Genomic DNA, 23,897 nt, shown 5'->3' with positions numbered 1-23,897 from the left:
CAAGGCCCTGGGTTCAATCCTCAGCACCACATAAAATTAAATAGATGAATAAAATAAAGGTATAGTGTTCAGCTATTAAAAAAAAAAAAAAAGCATAATAGCTGAACACACCTATAACCCCAGTGACTCAGGAGGCTGAGGCAAGAGAATTGCAAGTTCAACACCAGCCTCAACAATGTAGCAAGGCTGTAAACAATTTAGTGAGACCAGCTCAAAATAAAAAATGAGGAGGGCTGGGGATTTAGCTCAATGGCAAAGTGTCTCTAGTACAAAATAAAAATAAGCATAGTATCTCCAAGCTACAAAAAATTCCATTATAATTTATATGTGTATCCTTATTCTTATCACCAATTTGGAGGTTTTTGGGGGGTGGGGATACTTTTTAAATATTATTGCATGTGAATTTTGTTGTCATCATTGGTTTACAAGTGGCATTATGTATTTGACTAAAGCTCAACTTTTTATCTCTCTCCTTTCTTTCTAGTCCCTATGTTCCCAAGAGAATTACATTATTGACAAAAGGTAAGAGAATTTTTGACATCTATTTTGGTTAATATCTGACTGATGTTAATAAAAATTAAAATGTCTTATTCAAATGCCAACAGAATCCAAGACGAGGATGCTAGTAGTACCCAGCAGAGGCGCCAGATATTTAGGTATTGGAAGCATGTTTTCAATGCAGTATTGAAAAATTAAAGCATTTTTTCTTTATTCTTTCTTTTCTTTCCCCTATTAGCTTTTCAAAGTTTTATTTCTAAATTACAGAGTTAATAAAGATGCTTCAGGGAGATCAACCAATAGCCATCAAAGCAGCACTGAGAATGAGTTGAAATACTCAGAACCACGGCCCTGGAGCAGCACAGATTCAGATAGTTCCCTGCGAAATTTGAAGCCTGCTGTAACCAAAGCCAGCAGCTTTAGTGGAATCTCAGTCCTGACAAGAGGTGATAGTTCTGGAAGCAGCAAAAGCATAGGCAGGCTTTCTAAAACAGGTATAAATATCTGCTTAATCCTATCTAATCAAAATATTAGTTTCCTGATGTTGTCTTAACTTTTTATTATGTGGCTTTGATTATCTAAAATGTAAAATTGCTACCTGTAGTGCACTAACATTATAATTCATTTTTAGAGATAGTTTACAAATTTCAATCAAAATAAAAATTTTTGTTTGTTGTGACAAAATTAGGTAGGTTTGATGGCACACCTCTTGGTGCCCAGAGGTAATTGAAAATTCTTCATTGCTTATTTCTTTTTGGAAAGCATGATTTCTTATTTTCAATTATTTAATATTGGGTTTTCAGCTAATACTGTCAGGTATTGATTGATATTTTTCATGAAGTCCTATATTTCCCTTTCCAAAATGAATAAAATTGTTAGAAGTTTTTAAGAAATTTAAAAACCAAGGAAAAATAGTATGATGTAACTGTTATCAATGGCTGGAAATTTTAATAGTCTCATTCTCTTAACTGTTTTGTGTTTAGAATACATTGATATATAACTTTTTCTTTTTACATTTTTACTAGTCGGCTTCAATACAAAAGAAGCTTATGTATCCTTTTAGGACCCTTGTAGATATTTATCCCCCCCAGCCCCCGTCCCCAATAAACAGGAAGTTCAGAAATGGCTGTTTCTCCCTGGATTTGGGGGGTTAGTATAGATACCTAGCATTATGCAGGCAAGATTTGAAGGGTTCATTTCAGGATAACCAAATTTTTAAATACCTGACTATAGCCAGTGCTTTAAATGTTTAAGACTTGTGAATTTCAATTTCCACCTTTTTAACTTAAAATATGGATATATTAAAAATATCTTAGTGGCTATGATGTCTTGCTAAAGATAGGCAAATATTATGAATATGAAAAAATCAGCATATGTACCAAATATGCATTTATTTTAAAATGGCCACTTCATGGTTATAATTCTAAAAAAGAACTATTACTGCATTATGAGAAAGTCATTTAGAAAAAGTGCCAAATTAAAACATTTTGAGAACATGTAGTATAAACAGTCTATGTTATCTTCAAAGGTGAAAATAAATATTACTTAATCCTTTAATAGGGAAAATGATTTTTTTAATTCCTAGGATAAATTGATGGAGTTCTTGTCAAGAGCCATTTTGAAACAAAATAGAAACTGTCTTTCCTAAGGCAGTCTATATGGTTCATCATAGTGGTTTATTTCATTTCATTAATGACTCTCCAACTCACTAGGTGCAGTGGCACATGCCTGTAATCCCAGCAACTCAAGAGGCTGATATATAGGAGTATCTAAAGTTTGAGGCCAGCCTCAGCAATTTAGCAAAACCCTGTCTCTAAAATAAAAAAGATTAGTGATATAGCTCAATGGTAATGTGCCCCAAGTTCAGTCCCTAATGCCAAAAAAAAAAAAAAGACTGTCTATCCCAAAGTCAACTTTCATTTTCAAAACCTAATCTAACTATATGCATTGTTCATATATTTTCCATTCTTTCATTGTCTCATTGTCCACCGTTAGCCATTATGCTAGAAGTCAATGCCATTTTCCATCTCTGTGGTAGAGAATTACATAGATTGCAAGCATAAAAGCAGTCAGGTTCAGTTATCAAATTAGTTTATTAATTTAGTGAGAAATAAATTTTAAGCTGATGCTAAATGTAAGTACTTGGAATATATTTGGTGCTATCTCTGTCCCTTGATAAGAAAATTGAAAGTTGAGTTTACATTATAGAAATGCTATGATTGTAAACTGAGAAATGAAATTCTGCAGTGAAACTTGACAGTTTCTCTCAATAGAGAATTTATCGTTTCTGTTATTTCCTACACTATTCTTAATCTTTCTGTATTCTTATAGATAAGGGGTTTCTGATATAAGAGGTTTGCGGCATTTAGCCGTACTAAGTTCTTTTTCCTGGGGGAAAATTGTAATCTGTATATTCCTAGGTGTTAATCTAAAAGGTAAAATATATATAACTTTGTCCTTTTGGGAATGTGGATAATGTGCTTTTTGTGGCTGTCCGTGGCTGATGTTATTATAAACTTGCTTAAGTTGCATGCTTTGGCTATGACTTTTCTGACAACTTAATGTGATCAGTTTGCTTATTAAACTTGTTTGTGTTGGGGGGAGGGTAAGCAAATTGAACAGTAAATCAAAAATAGCCATTGCTTTTATGTGATAACTGCATGTTATGCAATGTGAATTTTATTGTAACATTGTTAAAGCCTATGTTTTTATATAAGGTTTAAAAAATCCATATTTTTCATTACTCCTCCCCTAGGTTCTGAGTCTTCTGGTAGTGTAGGGTCATCTACGGGCTCTCTTTCTCACATCCAGCAGCCTCTTCCAGGTACAGCTCTCAGCCAGTCTTCTCATGGCGCACCTGTCGTCTATCCAACTGTCAGCACTCATAATTCTCTTTCCTTTGATGGTGGCCTAAATGGGCAAGTCGCATCTCCTAGCACTAGCTTCTTTTTGCTTCCCTTGGAAGCTACAGGCATACCACCTGGCAGTATTCTGATCAACCCACAAACAGGTTGGTATCCAGAAAAAGATGTTTATTTCAGTTGAGATAGTAGAAATTATCTGAAAATAAAAGATACTTTTTAAATGTATTATCTGTGCAAGTGTTTGACAGCTTTTTATTTTTCACGAATAACTGACATTTTCCTAAGAACTTTAATAAAAACACTTACCCTAGAAAATTTTAAGACATTTAAATCAGAAGGCACTTTCCAATTTAAAAAAAGTCAAAGAAAAAAACAGAAGACACTTTCCCCTGTGACATCTATGAAATCTTCAAGGCTAAATAATGGCATAACTACAATTAAAGATTAGTTCATTTCCTAGAAATGAGACAGCCACCTTTGAGAGAGCTTCATTCAATAAAACAAATTCTGGGTATGTATTTTATGAAGAAGAACCAAGTAAACAGCTCTTAATCATTATATAAAATGAAGTGGAGAAAAATCCTATACTTAATTTCTGCTGAGAATGTGGTGGTTGTTTTCTACAGAGGAAAAGCTCTGAGATATAATTTGTTGAAAGAAAATGAATAGTCATTATGAATTAGTATTGACCATACATGTTCTTATTTTTTGCAGTTAACTAATAGTACATCTATTGAGCATTTACTTTGTACCATACCCTGTGTTAGGTGTTTTTGAATACTTCATTTATAATCTTTATAACAACCTTGTTAGGTAGGTTAAATCCCCATTTATAGAGAAGGAATCTAAATCTCAGAGAGATGTATAAACCACACTTATAATATATTTCACTGTGTTGAGTGACAAAAAATGATTTATAGAGAGAAAACATGATCTTTTAAAAGATTGCAGAAAAATGGAGAGCAGTTTATTGTGTAAGAAAGGATGTTATGCAGGTAATTTAAAAAAATATTGTTTAGTTAAATTTCTCTCCTCTGTATTCTCACTAAATGGGTATCATAGTCAATGAACAGTTTATTTCACATAGTTGATTCTGTTTTTCTTTTATGATAATCCAATGTATTGTTTTCATTCCAATTTTATTTAATATATCAAAAGCAATTTATATAGTTAATTATATCTCTTATTTCTTGCAAGACCATTCAAATATTCCACTGGTGAGAACATGCAAAGAAATTTTAATTTTAAAATTATTTGGAAAGGTAATGAAAGCAATCTTGGATCTTTTGATAACTTTACTTTAAAATTTGAGGATGTAGATGATGTGGTCATAAAGGCAGTGATTAGGCCACATAAAAGTGGAAGTGTCCGATCTTTCTAGTGTCCTTGCCCTTTCCTTTTGTTTGTAGTAGAGAAAACCATGGCTTAGAACTCATTACTTTCATTTTTTTTAAATTCAAAACATATGAGTTAATATGGTTTTGGTGACATGAAAATATGAGGCTATAACTCAGCGGCAGAGCGCTTGCCTAGCATGTATGAGGCACTAAGTTCAATCCTAAGCACCACATAAAAATAAAGGTATTCTGTCCATCTACAACTACAAAAAAAATTTTTAATTAAATTTCTTATGTGTTGATAGACTGAGAAACTGATCAATTATATACACTTTTAGTGAGTCCAAATATGATTTCTTCGATTTTTGAGAAGTGTTGTAATACATCTAACTTTTTGCAGACAGCCTTTAAATAACTTTCGATCCAGCTGTCATCCAAATGTGCTCTACCACTTTGTTTTTGTTTTCTATATTTTCCAAATTATTTAGCAGTCAACAGATATCTTGCTTGACTTGTTTTTGTTGTCTATAACTATCACATAAATTATCAGGAAGCTAACTGATGAAATTACTTTACTTTGGTGGACTTTTCCTACTTTGTAGCAATAGATGAGTGTAGTCTTCTCTCAAATATTATTTTATTATATGCCGTAAGTTTCCTCAAAAAATAAAATAAAATGGAGAGTGGTTTAATATGTAAGAAAGGATGATGTAAAGGCAATTTAAGAAAATATTAAATTGAGCTACAGCCCCAGCCCAAGAATTTTTTTATGTCATTAAAAAAATTAATTTTTCATGTCACCAAAACCATATTAACTCATGTTTTAAATTTTTTAAAAATGAAAATATTAATTTTCTCTTTAGAATATGTTCAATTTATCTCTATTCTTAGTTCAATTTATCTCTATTCCTCTGTATTCTCACTAAAAGGGTATCATAGCCAGTGAACAGTTTTTGACATAATTATTGTTCTTCTTTTATGATAACTCAGTGCCTTGTAAAGAAAAACACTGATATTTGAATCTCTCTATTGCTTCATCAAATAAAAGTCTAGAAGAATATATACAAAATATTAGCTATAAAATTATGGGAGATTTGTTTATTTTTTATTTCTATTTGTTAACTATTTTTCTACATGAAATGCTACATTATATAATAAGAAAGAGTTGTTTAGAACACATGTATACAGAGTATTGTACCAAAGTTCTCTCTTTTTCATTTACCAGTGAATAAGGCTCATAGGAAGTAAAAAGAAGTTGTTTTAGAAAATTATAATTAAAAATAAATTACTTACAACTTTTTCAAATTTGAAATTATAAAATAAGGACACTGCCATCAAACTCAAAATTTGAAGTTTAAAGCTGTCAACCATCTTAATATTATCCTACATTAATGAAATATATGCAGCACAGCCTCTAAGTTAAATATTAGTCATCCATTAATAAAAATTAATGAATAATAGTCTATTATCCTATAGTCAAGCATTTTTTCTTTAAAATGTGTGCCAGCCACACAGGAACACAGTCCTACAACTGTGTAAAATATGTTGCATGATTCAGAATTTTTCAGAAAATACTGTGTATTATAAAGTAAGCTCAGTAAGATCTGGGACAATAACACAGCAGCAAAACATTGAATATTTAAGTAGGAACAATAAAGACTTTAATAGCTTCATGTCAAATCAGTCTATTTCCCAGTGTAAGAAAATCGTTTGTTTTTTTAATAAGTAGGAGTTTTGGAAGTGGAGATAAGGAATGTGTGGACATGTTTTGTAAATTGTCAGTAGAATGTCTTATTTTCAATCTTCATTGTAAATTGTCTTTTTTCTCCTTTTCTAACTTTTCAGGTCAGCCCTTCATAAACCCAGATGGAAGTCCAGTTGTGTATAATCCTCCTATGACTCAACAGCCAGTTAGAACCCAAGTGCCTGGACCTCCACAGCCACCTCTGCCACCCCCACCACCTCAACAACCAGCAGCTAATCACATTTTCTCACAGGTGCACATATCCACGATTACCTAATGCCAAGTTCACTTTCTTTTGCATATTGAAATAAAATTTACTAAGTATAATTAAGGTAGCCCAAGTAAGTCTTAGAATTTAATATTTTGCCACCAGTGATGTCCCACTCACTACTCACAGCGAGCCTTAAATTCAAGGGCTTTCAACTAATAAACACTAAAAATAGTTTGGAAAGAAGGGAATGGTTTTATCTCATATGCCTGTTACTTTTCGCTATTTTATAACAATAAGAAATGGACAAAGAGAGAAATTAAAGCAAAATAAAAGTTGTTTATTGGCTCAATGAGCAAAATAAATTGTTGTAAGATCCAGCAGATCAAACAGAAGAGACTAAAGGGGTTTGCTCTAGTTCTGCAAGGTATTCTTCCATTCAACTACCCTGTAAGAAAGTGAGACAGAGATTGGGAGAATTCCCAGAAGTACTCTTTGTTGGGGATAGGAGGGTATTGAGTATTGAACTCAGGGACACTCGACCATTGATCCACATCCCCAGCCCTATTTTTTATTTTATTTAGAGACAGGATCTTACTGAGCTTCTTAGCAGAAATACTCTTAATAATTTCTTCAATTTGCTTAAACATTCAGTGTTTGCACATATATTTTCACATTCAATCTTTTTCCCCTAAAGATGTGTTTGTTCTTCATCTTTGGAGAACTTGATTATGCCAATCTAAACTCTTATTTTCATTTCTAACTTTTAAAGATTATTTGTTTATTTATTTATATAAAAAGCTGTTTATAAAGTTAGTTATACCTCTTTTTCCCTGCAAGATGATTTTAATGTATGTAAGACCATGCATAAAAATTTCATTAGCTTTGCTCACAAGAGATATCCTTTGTATTTTGGGGATAAAAAACATACACAAGCAGTTTAATTGTGTTATCAAATAGTATGAAAGTCATGAAAATAATTGGCCTCTGCCAATTAAGACTTGTGGGCAAGGCAGTTGGGTTTTTTGTTTTATGTGTTTGTTTAAATTGAACTTAAAAGTTTTTGAGACACTTCTAAGATCAGGCAAATGAATTCATATATGTAGAGGAGTGTGCCTTCCAGACACTCCTATATCTCCTTCCCAAACTCCATTTGGTTACACACACTCATACTACATAAAACTTCTTTTCTTGGCTTCATTCATTTTTGCTCTTTATTTTACTAGCATGTAATTGTCTTTGCAGGCTATGTATTTCACAAGAGCTTCACAAGAGTGATTTTGATCCAGTTCATTTTTATTTAATTTTGTGGGAAAATGTCAGTGTGGCAGCTTCAGAAAATTCTGAAGATTTATCTGTGATCATATTTTTTACATTTTTATCCCTCAGAAATAACTTTGATATAGTTAGAAGAGATTATCCTAAATGAAGGTATAAAAACAGATGCTTTAATGAGCTATAATTTGAGGTTTTGAGGCATGCATCAAACTCCATGACTGATTTTCCTGGCACTGTCTTAAGTGTTGTGGGTTTTCATTATCAGATGAAAAAGCAAAGTCTCAATGATCAAATGATGTCAATAGCTATCTTTTGCACACTGAGATCATTCATTCACAGAATTTCAAATAAACAAACAAAATAATGCTGTGATTTCCAAACCTTCCAAATGGGCTAATTTCTTAACCATATAATGTAAAACCAATTACTTTAGATGGATGTTGTTTTGTAGGTAGTGCAAAGTCAGAAAAGGAAGTGCTAAGGCTCTTTCTTAGAATTTCACTTTGATCCATCAGTCTTTTAGCCCACAGTTGGCTCTTTACCATCTGACACTGGGAGACATTAATCCATATTCTTGATTCTCATAGTACTCTTTCTTTTATCCTCAAAAAGACCAAAATTTTTGTTGCATCTGACACTTATATAGAAAGTCAAGTTTTCTCAAAGTTGTATCTTAATGGCTATCTGTCTTGATAACACATTGAATAGAAGTTCTAAAGCCACTGTGCCTCATTAGTGTGATATACACTGTCATCTTCTAGGAAGCTTGCTCATTTCTAGTCCAGAGGTTTGTGAGCAACCAGAGGCTACTCTACAGATAGTTCAGCATTTACTTTTTTTTTTCTTTTTGTGCTTTCACTTTAATCTAGCATTTTTATTGGAATCTATACTAATCTAAACCTTTTGTCTTGTTTTGCTTTCTAGAAACCATAGTGTTGGTTTTGTACTAAAAAAGGGCAACTCATAAATCTTAGTTGCCCTCAGAATTTTTCCTGATTTAGATTATTCCCTGAGCAGTCATTCCTTTAGTTTGTCTTACATTTTTAAATCATTCTCTTCAGAGGTATTGTCCAAAGCAAGATTTTTTTATGAATATACATTTTCACCAAAAATAACAGATTAGAGTACCCAGGTTCTGCATCTGCTTATGTATCTTACTTTCTACACATCACTTCTTTTTCCTTGTTCTGATTGTCATCTGTACAGTGGATCACAGTAGTGTTCAAGCCTATATGTATTCTTATCCCCTTTATAATCAAATTTATAAATACAAGATTGAGATGAAATCATATACTAGTGTTATTGTATAAATGGTCAGCTATATTCCCCAATTTTTCAAATGATCAAAACTTTTTTTTTTTTAATTTTTCAGAATACCTGTTTTTTAGTGCCCCCAGGAAACATATAAAAACTCTTTCCTAGAACTCAGGAGTATTTCATTAGTGGATAAAGATTTCTAGTAACTCATTTTTCAGCTCCTAATGTGATTCTTTTAATAAAACATGTTTAATTAAAAGGGAATTATTTATCTTCCTTACTTTAAAGAGTTTGTGTGTGTGCATATGTATGTATTGTTAACTAAGGTTGTTATTTTAAGTTGTTACTATTAATGTTACCCACAATGCATTTTTCTTACAAAATTGCTAAAATTTAGGAACTTTGGCCCTAAAAGAGTATTTGATCATGCCTTATCAAATAGGATAATTTGCATAAACATTGTGTAAGTTATTACTCTCTGATAATAAGAATGAAGTTTTTTCATTTATAATTTAGTGTTATATACCTAAATAGGACAGTCCCTCCATAAAAATGAGGAAAAAAGTATAAATAGTTTTGCTTTTACTAATTTAACCCAGGGGTCTTTGTTAGATAATAGAATTTAAAATGGCTCAATTACCTATTTGCATTAATCTATAATAAAGAAGTATTTTTATCACAAAAAAAATCCTTCTAGTTATGAAGTAAATTTAGGCATAGAATGTTCTCAGAAGTTTCACTGTGTAGTTTCTTCATTTGGTATTGTTTTGTTTCCTCTGTTGTATTTTAAATGACTTTGTAAATGTTAAAGCTATTGCCCAAAACTATTAATTTCCATTTAATGCAATTCTTCTAGCATTTTATTCTGACATTAACATTGTTTGCCGACCTATTATTCTTTAGCCTGTTCGTCCTCTGCAGTCCTCTGCTCAGCCTGTTCAGTGCTCTACAGCCCCTTACCCACCCCCGCTCCTGCCAGTCTCACCCACCCAGCAATATTCCGTGGTACTATATCTCTATTCACCTCCTGTGTTGTTTCTTTATGTTGGATATGTGATAAATGCTCAGGAATGGGATCAGTGTATTATGACCTTTTGTGATTTTTCTTAGTGTCTGGGGGGTGCATTTGTACTAAAAGAAGTGTTTTCTAATCTGTTAGTAATAATTCTTTTCCATAAAATAGTGGTAATATTGGCCTATTATAATGATAATTTAAACTCTAATATTTTCCTACTTTTTCATAATGAGATAATTTTCAGATTGACTATTCTAGTTCTAAAATGTTTTAGCTTTGTTTCTCTTAGAGATCAGTGTAGAATTTGTGCAGTTGTAGGATGGCAGGTTTTATCTGGATTCAGATTTTCTATTCTGTCCCCAGTGTTATGAGTCCAGAAGATTCAGTACCAGTTATTAGAATAAATTGTAGCTTAGAGCTTCAGAGGACCTCTTCTAAGTATCTTCCTGAAGATCTCTAGATACTTTATTTCTAACTATAAAGTAATGGGACCTCCTTTAATCCAAAGTCTGCCCCCAAATTATACCTCTCAGTGTATAGAGAGTACACTGCCACATTAGCTGTGACCCTGAAGCAGCAATGTAAAGTACCTTCTGCATAATGCCTAGCATGAAGTATATTTTAAGTAAACATTAGTTTCCTTTCCTTAAAATGAAATTACTAACAGCCTTAATATTTTTTTGCAGTAATACTGCTATTTTTTAGACTATATTGACCATCACATTTTGAAATTGTATTTCAAGTCAGATTACAAACTATATCTGACTATCATCCCCAACTCTTTTTGGAAACATTTTGTTTTGTTGGTGGTGACTTTGTTTGGAGCTAGGACAACCTTATTTACCAGCCTTAGCTCTAAATTATTTCCAAAAGTTACTTCCAGTGTGAAAAAAAAGAAATTTTTATAGTGTTAAAAATATTCAGAAAAGAGTAGCAAAAAGCCTCAAACATGTTTTGGAAATTTTCACTAGAATTAGAAAATGACTTTTCAATGTGTCTCTGACATTGTTGTATATGGTATCTCATTTAAGAATACTTTACCATATTACTTATTTAAGTATAGCTAACAAGTATGTTCAGTAGGTATGCTCTTTCCTATCAAATCCATTCACTGAATTAGTTTGATGGCACTAGAGTACTTGGGAAGAGTAAAACTATGTATTTTCAATTATTGAAATCAGGTTCCCCTTTTGCAATCCTTTTTCTTCTCCATAGCATTAATTTACTTCTAAAAACCATCAGACTAGAAACTGCAAATATGTCAGCTTTAATTTGGCAACTCAGTTGCCACAATTTTGTAAATCACTTTTTTTCAGGATTGACTTTGTAATAAAATGAGGTATATATTGTTATCTGTGGCTCCCGGGAAGAAGGATAATTCTATTTAAACATCATACTATTTTAGTGGTATTTTTCTAGACCAGTAGAAGGTGGTCCTTAACACTGATGCGTCAGATGACACATAAATCATAATAATGTCTTGGGTGAGTGCAGAAGCAGCATAAACTGTCATTTGGATTACACTTATGTAACATTTAACTTTAGTGACACTAGGGAAGAATAGAATGGAAGACCAAATTATTATCAAAGAGATTAGAGAGAGGGGCTGGGTGATTGGATTTTGATTGTTGTGGTACAGAAATGCACAGAACTGGAGTCTTGCCTTCTAGGAAAAAGTATTCATCACTTTATTCTTTACCTGGTCTTTGAAGTACTTTCAGAAAATGTATAATATAAAAATGTCCAATTTTACTTAAAAATACTAATATGTATTTAATCTTTATTTAAATAAATATCTTTTCATTTTTTGATCTTTTCTGCATGCTCTCATTAGCTATATTTTATAAATAACTGTAATAATGCCATTATAATAGCCCTGCCTTCCGCTTTAAGAGTTCTCATGTTCTTGAAAGTGCTCTTCTGTTAAATCAGATCTGTTGTAGATGTGTTTGATGTCCATAATATATACTATTGCAACTCAGTTAAAAATGTATAAGATACTTTTTTTATATAGAAGTTTTTTTCTTTTTTATGTAAAATACTTTTCATGGATTAGCTCGGACCATGTGTAAAAGGCTTATTAATTGCAAACTTTTCCCTTTTTTAGCAGGATAACCTTGGTTCTCAGTTCAGCCACATGAGTCTTGCCCGCCAGACATCTGCTGATGGTTCTGATCCTCATGCCACCATGTACCAGTCCACTGTTGTTCTTCAGTCTCCACAGCAGTCTGGATTTATTGTGACAGCAGCACCCCCACCACATCCTCCTCCTCCTCCACCACCACCTCCTCCTCCTCCCCCCATACCACCTGGGCAGCCAGTCCCTACTGCTGGCTATTCTGCCTCTGGTCATCCTGTCAGCCAACCTGTGCTCCAACAGCAGGGATATATCCAGCAGCCCTCACCACAGGTACATTGATTTTTTTATCTTTTCTTTCTTATTGGAGCCTCTCATTTATGATCAGTTTTCACTTCAAAGACCTGATTTTAAATTCTCATGAAAGAATTTGTGACAGTATATAAACTTATCTTCTCCCATCTGGAGACAGTTAAGCACATGTTGGACACCCACATTGACAGGTAAATGTTGGTGAGTTTAGCTACATAATCTTTGAATTTCCTTCTGATCCTGAGAGAGGTATGTGTGTATTTGTTTGTTTTTAATTAGCTTAAGGAAAACACAATAAATGTAAATAGCATTTCAAAAAGAAGAGACCATTTCTGGGGAGAATTAATGTTTTAACAATACTGATACTTCCAATAGAGGAACAAATAATGTCTCTTAATTAAGATCTTAATTTTTCTCATCAGTATTTTAGTGTTTTCTTTATACAGTTTTTATTTTCATGTTTTTAAATGCTATTCTAAAGAGAATTGTTTTTAAATTTTCTATTTGTTAATTGCTAGTATCTCGAATATAAGAATAAGTTGATCTTGTATTCTGTGGTTTTGTTTTGTATTGCAGTACTGCAGGTCCAACCCACAGCCTCCCATATGCTAGGCTCCACCATTGAGCTACACCTGCTCTCCTGTGGCCTTTGTATTCAGTTATTCTAGTAGGTTTTTTTGTAGACAGCTTAGAATTTTCTACACCCAAGATTATTTCTATGATCTTTTCCAATCTGTATGCCTGTTGTTTTTTCTTCTTCTTGCCTCATTGACAAGGGAGATACTCCAATATAATATTGAGTAAAGGTTTGGGGGCCAGGGGGTTGTTGTTGTTTTGGTACCAGGGATTGAACCCAAGGGTGATGAATCACTAAACCACAGCCCTTTTTTATTTTTGATTTTGAGACAGGATCTAACTAAGTTGCTAAGACTGGCTTTGAACTTGCCATCCTTCTGCGTCAGCCTCCCAGGCCACTGAGATTACAGGTTTATGCCACCACTCCCAACTTGAATAGAAGTTTTGAAAGTACATATTCTTGCCTTGCTTTCAATCATAGGGGGAAGGAATGCAGGCTTTCATCATTAAGTGTGGTTTTATCTGCAAGCTTTTTAAACATATTCTGTTAAGTTGAAGAAGTTCCCTTTTATTCCTAATTTGTTAAGACTCTTCACCATGAAAGAGTATTAAATTTTTTGGAGTGATTTTTGGTATCTACTGAGATAATCTTGTGATTTCTCTCCTTTAATTCTGTGAATATGGTGAATTGTTTTAATTGGTTATTTTAAATTTTTTTATTTTGAAATAACATATTTGTACTTATTTCTGGGGTACAATGTGGCATTTCAATACATTTATACAGTATGTAATGAGCAGATCAGGGTAATTGGCATATCTGCACCCTCAGATATTTTATTATTTCTTTTTGTTGGGAACAGTCATTATCCTCTCTACTGTTTTGAAATATTCAATTGTTGAGGTTGACTAACTTTTCAATATTTAACTTACTTTTAATTTCTGGAGCAGACCCATTTAGTCATGGTAGAGTATTCTTTTTATATTTTGCTGAGTAAATTTTTTAGTATAAAGTACTTTTGCATCTGTGTTGATGAAGGATATTAGTCTATAGTTGTTTATAATGTCTCTGGTTTTATCATCAGGGTGGTACCATACTGGCCTCAAAATGAGTGAGGCATTATTCTCCCTCCTTTATTTTCTGTAGGAATTTGTGTGTGAATTTTGCTATTTCTTCTTAAATTTTTTGTTAGAATTTATCATTGAATCATCTGTGCCTGAAGCTTTTTGCAAAGAAAATTTTTAAATTTCAGATTGAATTTCTTAGAGCTATTACAATTTCCTGTTTCTCTTTGGATCAGATTTGATAATTTGAGTCCATTTCATTTATGTTACAAATTTTTTGGCATAAAGTTGTTCCTAATATCCCCCTTATATCATACTTTCAATATCTTTGGAATCATTGTATAGCCTATGTTGATCTCTATGTTGTGTAATTATAATAAATCTTTATGAGTTCTGGACATTAGGACCTTTATTAGATGTATGATTTGCAAATATTTTTACCCATTCTATAAAGTTGTCTTTTCACTTCGTTGATTACATTCTTTGATGTACAGAAGTTTTTAATTTTAATAAAGTCTACATCATCTGTATTTTCTTTTGTTGCTCACTTTCAATAGCATATCTAAGAATCCATTCCCAAAACAAGGCCGTGCAGATTTTTGACTATGTTTTCTCCTAAGAAGTTTATGACTTTAGCTCCTGTATTCAGGTCATGTATCCATGTTGAGTTAATTTTTGTGTTATGAAGTAAGGGCACCCCTCATTCTTTTGTAAAGTATTTGTGTGATTATTTGATTATTCCGTCATAATTTGTTGAGGGCACTTTGCTTTTCCCCTTGAAGAGTCTTGGTACTTCGTTGAATATCAATAGACCTTGAATGTAAGGGTTTTGGGGAGTGGGGTAGGTACCAGGGGTTGAACTCAGAGCCACTGAGTCATTGAACCACATCCTCAGCCTTATTTTGTATTTAGAGACAGAGTCTCACTGAGTTGCTTAGCACCTCACTTTGCTGAGGCTGGCTTTGAACTTGAGATCCTCCTGCCTCAGCCTCCCAAGCTGCTGGGATTACAGGCGTGTGCCACTGTGCCCAGCTATAAGGGGCTTTTGTGTTTTGTTTTGACTCTACTTCATTATTCTATATTTTTGTCTTCATATCATTAATACATTAATTTTTTTAAATGGAAATTATGTGTCTTCCAAGTTTGCTCTTTTTCAAGATTATTTTGACTTTCAGGTCTCTTGTATTTCCCCATGAATTTCAAAACAAACTTCTATTTCTGCAAACAAGGCCATTGGAATTTTGATTGATATAATCCTGAACATATAGATCTCTTCGGACATCATTGCCATCTTAAGTCTTCCACTCTTAATAAACATCATGTTTTTATATGTACTTAAATTGTTCATTTTTTTCATATTGTTTTTTGTTTTAAATTTGTTTCTCCATTAAATTTTGTCCATTTTTTATAGTATTTGAATCTGTGTCAGGCAACTTATTTTTATTATATCTTCCTGATAAATAAACTCGTATCATTTTGAAATGTTTTTCTCTTTAGTATTTCTTGTTTTGCATTCTGTTTTACCTGAGATTGAAGATAATATGACATAAGCTTTTCTTCAAGTAGCATTTAAATGATGTGTCCTCTTCTCTATACTTTTATTTCCAGCCTTTCACTTAAAGCTTGTCTTATGTCTATTTCATAGTTGGGTTTTAGATTTTTATCCCAATGGATAAAAATCTAAAACCCAACTATGGAAGTATTACTAGACCCTTTAGATTTAACATTTTTATTGACCTAGTTAGATATACCATGTTGCTATTCGTTTTACATTTCCTATATATATCTTATTTCTATTTGTTTCTTTTCCTGCCTTTTGATTTGAGCTTTAAATATTCCATTTTCTGTCTTTTTATCTACATCCCTATGAAACTTGTGAATGTTTGTTTTTGTAGGGACATGTGCCTTTAGTTTACCAAAGTCTACCTCAAGTGACTTTTGAAAGTATAGCAGTCATGTACAGTATAATAACATTTACCCTCTCTTTATCTTTTGTTATTGTTGTCATATATATTGCATCTGTATACATTGTAAAAACAAAAATAATGTTATAATTTTTGCCTTAAAAAGTGATGTCTTGGGGCTAGGATTGTAGCTCAGTGGTTGAGCGCTTGCCTCCCATACGTGAGGAATTGGGTTCGATCCCCAGCACCACATAAAATAAATAAATAAAGATATTGTGTCCAACTACAACTAAATAAATATGATGTCTTTTTTTAATTACAAGGAATAAAAGAAAGCATAATAGTGAATAAGATGATTTCAGGTTTTACCAGTTACTTGCTGATACTTCCAGGAAAAAAAATAAATGAAGAGATCCCATATATATTAACATCTATTCTAGTGTATCATAGACAGGAAAACTGCCATGAACTTTGGAGATTCTCAAGACTACAACCAGTAGAGGAATTTTATGCTTGGCTGGTTTTCAGATGAGATGGGTACCCTTTAAGATTGCCATAGATCTCTGATCTTCTTAGAAGTAATCTAATCAAAAGAACAGAACCTGAGGAAGCCTGTGACCTCTCTAAAATGAGCCTATTTACGCTCCACTGAATTATTTATTTATTCTTCACCTCATCCTAGGTCAAATTAAGAGAAATTCACAACTGATATGAATAGCTCTGAAAGGAAAAATAAATCAATAAATCAAAGGAAATGTGAGGAAAAGTAAAAAGTGACATGTGCAATAGTGTATTGGTATGGAAGTGGATAAACTGGTTTATTTATGCAGTGAATGATATTCAGCAGTTAACTGAGCTAACAGTACATGTTTCAACGAAGATAAGTTTCATAAATGATTTTAATCGCAAAATAAGTTTCACGAAGTTGTATATAGTAAAGTACCACAAATTAACATTTTTAAATACTCAACAATATATGTATAGATTGTAGATATATAGTAAAAGTTTAAGACATTTATAGAACTATAGCCAGGCATGGTGGCACATACCTGTAATTCCAGCGAATCAGGAGGCTGAGGCAGCAGGATCACAAGTTCAAAGGCAGCCTCAGCAACTTACAAGATCCTGTTATTTCAGTAGTATTTGGCTTTAAAAAAGAGGGAAATCTGAAATAAATAATGGCAAAAATATTCAAATATGATTGGTGGGCACATTAGTGTATACTGTATGTTTGAATTTTTTAACTTTTTCCATTAAATGTAAAAATTAGAAAATCAGATTTCAGATGATTGATGGCTGGAAAGAATTATTATTCAAATACTCTAATGTTCCTCACAAGGGTGGGGGAAATTTGCAAGTGAAATTGATTTTTGTCCTCAATGTTTATAATCCTAGATGCCAGCCTGTTATTGTGCTCCAGGCCACTATCACTCCAATCAGCCTCAGTACCGCCCTGTCCCTTCTGTCCATTACAGTTCACATCTAAACCAACCACTGCCACAGCCTGCACAGCAGACAGGTGAGTCACATTTCTGATGTCATGCATTCTTAGCTGTGGATATTGCTTTTTTTTTCATCAAATTTCAAAATTAATTAATTAAGATACTATCACATTCAAGGATCTAAATATGTGCATAATATGAGTATGTAAGCCAGTGAGATTTAAAAAGTGAACATATCTTAGAAGTCTCCAGAAACCAGCACACTGTCAGATTTGTATTCTAAAGGGATGAGAGCCACAATGGGAAAGTTCTGCAAGGCTAAGAATGTGGTGTGCAGCTGCCTAGTCCTCACTGCTATGGTAATAGAAGCCCTCTACAGCCTCAAAACAGCAAAGAGAGGCAAGGCAATGCAAAATGTCTTCTTAAGGGCTAACCAGAAACAAAGACCAAGACCACCTAAATTTGATTGAGAACTCTAGCTGAGGGATGATATTTTATTATCTTAGTCTCATTAAAAATGCCTTAAAGGAATGTTTCTATGTGTATTTTCAGTGTATTGTTTTCAGTTCTTGATTATATAGAAAAAGAAAACAAATTCAGTCTAATACTAGACATACAATATATATTTAAATTCAGCATTCTTTTCCTTTTGCCCTCTTTCAAATTTTCTTCAAGCCTTCAGTGAAAACAGCTATAATACTAGTGTAAAAATATGCTTCACACTAGTTGTATTCTTATGTCCCAATTGTTTAATAAGGTATTTATCTGGGCTTTCATAACTCTATGGGGTTGAAGTAGAATTTTATTGTTAGTCTCTTTAGAGAATTTCTAGCTGTTTGTAACTATTGAAGGTCCTCAAACTATGCAAGTGTGACTCATGGAGGCACCATCACCTCCTCTGAGGAGTTTGCTGCTCTTGAAATTATGTATGACTCTGAGGCTTATCTCCACTTCAGGAGAAACATCTCTGCCTGGCCCATCTGGTGAGAAGTACTCTTACTTCTTAGGGGTGCAGGCTCCTGTGATCATTATGATTCATCAACTTCCTTTATCAGATGAAAACCATACTTAGCATAATTCTGCAGCAGAACTTTCACATCCTTAACCTGTTTCCTCTGGGAGTGGTCTTGTACCTAGTATGCAAGTTCTTCCCTTTTCTGTGTATTATTAGCCTTGTATTGTATGTGTGACAAATGTTTTCCAAAGGATGTTGAGTACTAACAGGCCATTTTAGCCAAGTGAGAATGTGTTCTCTGTCTCAAATATGACTCTTTTTAGTTTAAGGTTTACCTGAAGCTTAATAATACAGCCCATGTCAAATAATATAAATTAGCATATATTCTAATTTCAAAAGATATCAAAAATTGTTTTTTTATACATGGTACCATTGGTCATGATACTGCTCATGCTTTACATACATTGTTGTTTTGTTCTAATAGAAATTATTTTCTAAACTTTCCTGGACCTCAGATGATTGACTTTTCTTTAATATTTTTGTCTGATTTTTCTTCTAAAACTAACATTGATTACAATTGATGTCATGATATTTAAAAAAAGAAAAGAAATTTATCCTCATGCTAGCACCTTTTGTTTGACAAATTAATTCAGTTCACTACTGTAAGCTGTTAATGAGGCAAGCAACTATTTTTTTTCCTATATTATAGTTTTGTTCTTTTCCATGGCAAGATCTTTAATCCTTTTCATAATCAAACTGCCTACAAAATAAAAATTTTTAATCATAAATTGGGACTAATGTGCTAGTGCAAATGCATCTCTGCAAAAGAATTTTTCACTTAATGGAAAATGATTACAAATTCCTAGACAAGAACCAAAATGTCTGATATTTTAGCATATGCATATTGTCGGTGATGTTTTTAATTGTGATGTTTTCTCTATGCCTAGTTATAAAAAAAGGAAAGGAAACAATAAGTCAGATAATGCAGGCACAGAAAAGAGAATCATGTCTTTGAATAGTTTTGGACCCTTTGCTTGACTATTACAACTTAGACATAATGTGACACTTTTAAACTAATTTTGTCCATTTAGTTGTTTTATGCAGTAGCCTCTTACAGCTTAAGTTAGTTTTATCTCATTCAGTTTGAAGAATAAAAAAGAAAAGCATTCTTATCTAAGAGGAATTTTTGTTATGCTAATAAGTAAATAGAAAATTTCCCTGCAAATCTACCCAGCAGATACTATGGTGATAATTACATTATATCTTCTTATAGAATTAGTAGGAATTTGAACTCTTATAAAAAGATGTAGTCTAAGGAATTTTTTATAGTTAAACAATAGCATTTCCTTTTTAGAGTTTTTTTAATCCTTGTATTTATTTTTTTAAACAATTTTTTTTTAGTTGGACACAATGCCTTTATTTTATTTTTTATGTGGTGCTGAGGATCGAACCCCATGCCCTCCGCATGCGAGGCGAGCACTTTACCACTGAGCTACAACCCCAGCCCCTCCTTGTATTTATTTCACCATCTCAATCTGATTAAAATGAGAAATTTACCACATCCTTTACTTTTTTTTTTTTTTGGCCACACAACACTTGCATACCCTACAAATATCAAGAAGCATGTTGTTTTCTTTTATTACATAAAAGGGTGAAACTAATTATTCAACGAAATAATGAAAGCATTGGTAAACTTGGAACAAATTTTCTTCACTGTGGCACAAATAATAGTTAAATGTATATATGTGAGTTTTAATAAATTTTGCCCAAATTAACAAACCCAGCTGAGTCAATTATTATTAGGCTGGTTAGGGTATGGCAGTAGAAAAGAAATCCAAATTTTCTATTATTTTTTCCCTTTTGAAGGTAGAGAGAAGGTTGAAAAGATTTCTCAAGAATAAAATGCTTTGGTAGCCAAGTGTGTGCCAGTGGACAAGAGTTACATTGATCTAACTGACAATAAATCTCCACTTATTAAGGAAACCAAATTGAAATAGTATTAATTTAACTGCTGAGAAATGAATGCACTAGTCATTAAAAATGTGAAACTACTGAGCATGATCATTTGAAATAAGATTGAGTTATCCCATCTACAGAAACAGAAGAAATTCTGGACAGTCCATTGTATAATGTGTAAAAAATAGCAAACTATGAGTCAGAATTCTGATGGCTCCTAGTCATTTTTAACTGGTGTTAGCTGTATCACTTAAAGCCTCTGAGTTTTAGTTTACTTACTTGCAAAAGTAAGGGAGTTTTACTGTATTGTCTATTGAACCTCTGTGTACTCTAAAATTCCATGATTCTCTGTATCTCCTGTGAGCCATTTGTGGTTGAGAAAGATGAATATTAGAGAATTGATTTGCGGCAGCTTAGCAACTTACTGTCAATAATTAGAGTCATACAAGCAACTGTTTCAGAAGATAATGTTACTTGCCTATTGGAATAGTAGATGTATTATCTTAACCCTTTAAAATGTGTAGTTTGAATACAATAAAATACACTGCATGTGAGGAGTTTGGTGTGCTATAGAAAAACTCTTCTGCAGGTAGTAATTATAGCAAAAATTTTAGGTTTCTGAAGCCCTGGTTCTTTTATAGGCAGCTGCTTTCATTCTTACAACTCTTTTTAAAAGTTTGCAGCTTCACCATACATGTTTAATATTTTGCTATAATTGGCCTTGTTCCTGAGCTGTTGGATTCGGGGCCGTAGCACTGTCTGAGAGGCTTACATTTCTCACAGTGAACCGGTCTCTTTTTCAGCTGCTTCCTGGCTTCTTTTTACTTAGATTTCCACTGCTTTTTGCTTTTTGCTTTTTTTTTTTTTTTTTAATGCTAAGCTATTAACATTTGTTTATAATTTCCATTAATTGTAACTGCCTTTTAATCATGCATTATACTCAGAAATAAGCATTTAATTTAAGTGATAACCTTGGCTTAATATAATTTACCTTTTAAAATTTCATGAAAACTATTGCTTTAATTTCTTTTCCAAAGCAGATTTGAATGCCAGATTCAGTATGGTTTGGAGCTTATCAAAAAAAAGTTTATTGTCTTAAGCATGCCAAACTCATTAGCAGAAGTCAAATATGTCTTTTTCCTATTGCTACACAAATTTTTAGGGACATTATAAATTAAAGCATGCCTTCAAATGGACCTAAGATACCTAAATGCATTTGAAGCTACTTGGGCCAAGGATATAATTCAATTTTTTTTCAAACTGGGTTATTATTGCATTCCTATGAGAAAATAATTCTGTAAAACTAAATATAGTTTTAGTTTTGCAACCAATTGACAAATATAAAGAATATCAGTAAATTTATACCTTCAGTCAGCTTTCCAGTAGCTCAACCATGTGATTCCAAATTTATTAAGGTTTGTTACCAGCAAACTATGGTCAGATCCTGATGAACTACACTATAGAAAACATGATTTAGGATAAATAGTATAAGACATGCAGACCACTGGCAGAATTTCAGGGCATAAATTTAAGAGCAACTTGGGTTTAAAGGCAAGCAAGGAAGAAATACCACTTTAGGTGAGCAGAGGAGGGAACATATTGATAGGAGATTCAGCTGTGTCAAATAGAGACTACAGGAAAGTCAATAATTTCTTTATTTGACACTATTACCGGGTAAAAAGAATTTTGTATTTGTGTTACTAGGTGGTAGCCCTGGCTAGCCTTATGTTTTCATTGATTCTTTGAACATTTCTTAGCATTGTGAGCAGCACAGAATCAGACATTTTATAATACCTACAAATCCACCTATTTCCCTTTTCCCTTCTCCATTAATCTGCTGCCACTGAAATCTGGAGCCAAATATATCTGGTAAGTACCCGGAGATTTCCTTAAGTTGTTCAATAGGATAGTCATTTAAACAGCTGAGAATTAAAACATCTGTGTAGCTGATTTAATTAGAATTGAGGGTTTTTTTGTTTTGTATTTATGTTTATTTTGGGCACAAAGGTAGGAGAACAGAGAATGATGGGGAGAAAGAATAGTGAAGTATGATGACAGCTATCCCCTTCCAAATATGCCTGAGGGACTAACCTTAATTGAACTTGCCTGCCCACTAAAATAATGCCACAAATAGAAAGATGACTGGGATTATAAGCCTGAGAGTTTGATAATTTGGAAATAGTTCTTCTAATTTACAAATAAATTTAGATTTAGCAAAATAGCTCATCTTTTTAAATAAAAAACCAACTACTTTCACAGTACTGCTCCTGTACAAGTTCAGACTTAAAAATTTTAATACTACTATTAAGGGAAATAACCTTAGATTTATGGCTGTTGTAAGTCATTCTTCATTTCTTCTATTATCTTTCTGATTGTATCTAATCTGTTATTAAGAATGCTTTCCTTTAACACAAAAGCTAGCTCAGGTCACTTATATAAAATAAAACTAGCCTATTAAAGTCTACTTTTTTGCTGAACACTGTATTTCTTTCTTGCCCCCTTCTCTGTTAAAGTGAAATAGAGTTTAAAATAGAATTTTCTTTGGGGCCCTCCAGGGAAGTGCCTGAGCCATCAATTTATATTGTCCTAGTTCTCTCAGCTTGCAGAATTGATTGTGCTTTCCTCTGAAAGTGCTGGAAGAAATGGGATATTATTGCAATTATGCATTCCTTTACCAAAGGAAAATGGTAGGGTTAACAAGCACCTGTGTTGAGATCTACATGTTAATTCCATTTGGTATTATTATTGGTATTGCATGCTCTACAATATAGATACTTTCTCCCAAGATTGACAAACATTTCTATATAAGTTATCCTATATTCCTTTAATTTCCAGGTTAAATCCAGCTGTATCACAGAATTTTTTTAAAGTCTGTAATACAGAAACATACTTTCCTTGTTGTTGTTGTTGTTAACATGAGATTATTTATTGGATTGGTAAATGAGATTATTATTTATTTGACTAGAATTCATATATCTGTAAAAATCAAAATTGTATACCAAACAGTGCTTCTCTTTGTTCAAAGAAGTTGGTGCACTTGACAGAAACATACTTTTTAATTAAGAAAGAATAATTGACATTGTAACCAAGTTGGTGATATATTAAATGTCAGAATACTGAAAGTACTCTTTTTTTTTTTTTTTTTTTTTTTTTTTGTAACCTAATAGAACTTTTCATTCTTCAGGAATCTATTTCTCCTTCCTAATCCTCAACCTTATCCCTCTTTTCCAGATCACTGGATCTTTTTCTCATACTTGGCAGTCTTCAGACTATACTTTTGAAACTATCAGAACTATTTTCCCTTCTTCCTTTTGTCTGAATAATTACATAAGGGACCTGAATGAAAGTGTCTCTTTAATAGGTGCTACTCCATAACAACCTACCTCAGTAGCCTGAAATTGCTTTGTTTAAA

The 23,897-nt window shown here is 32.7% G+C and overlaps 1 protein-coding gene across 14 annotated transcripts in view; it reads left to right on the top strand.

Annotated features, from left to right (window-relative positions):
* The window catches only part of R3hdm1 (R3H domain containing 1), a 174,547-nt gene that overhangs the window by 108,090 nt on the left and 42,560 nt on the right, over positions 1-23,897 (top strand). For 9 of the 14 annotated variants that reach the window (XM_058585380.1, XM_058585374.1, XM_058585377.1 and 6 more), the window contains 8 exons: positions 485-522; positions 606-656; positions 766-992; positions 3,254-3,508; positions 6,545-6,696; positions 10,090-10,191; positions 12,309-12,611; positions 17,528-17,651. In XM_058585380.1, the coding sequence (XP_058441363.1) occupies positions 485-522; positions 606-656; positions 766-992; positions 3,254-3,508; positions 6,545-6,696; positions 10,090-10,191; positions 12,309-12,611; positions 17,528-17,651 (1,252 nt within the window). The remainder of the gene's footprint in view (positions 1-484; positions 523-605; positions 657-765; positions 993-3,253; positions 3,509-6,544; positions 6,697-10,089; positions 10,192-12,308; positions 12,612-17,527; positions 17,652-23,897) is intronic. The other 5 variants (XM_058585381.1, XM_058585382.1, XM_046463691.2 and 2 more) reach the window with 5 other exon arrangements.

This window comes from Marmota monax, unplaced genomic scaffold, assembly GCF_021218885.2.
Source record: "Marmota monax isolate L192 unplaced genomic scaffold, Marmota_monax_Labrador192_F-V1.1 WCK01_AAM20220418_F8-fsc00034, whole genome shotgun sequence".
Classification (NCBI taxonomy): Eukaryota; Metazoa; Chordata; class Mammalia; order Rodentia; family Sciuridae; genus Marmota; species Marmota monax.
This window is presented reverse-complemented; position numbering and strand designations above follow the sequence as displayed.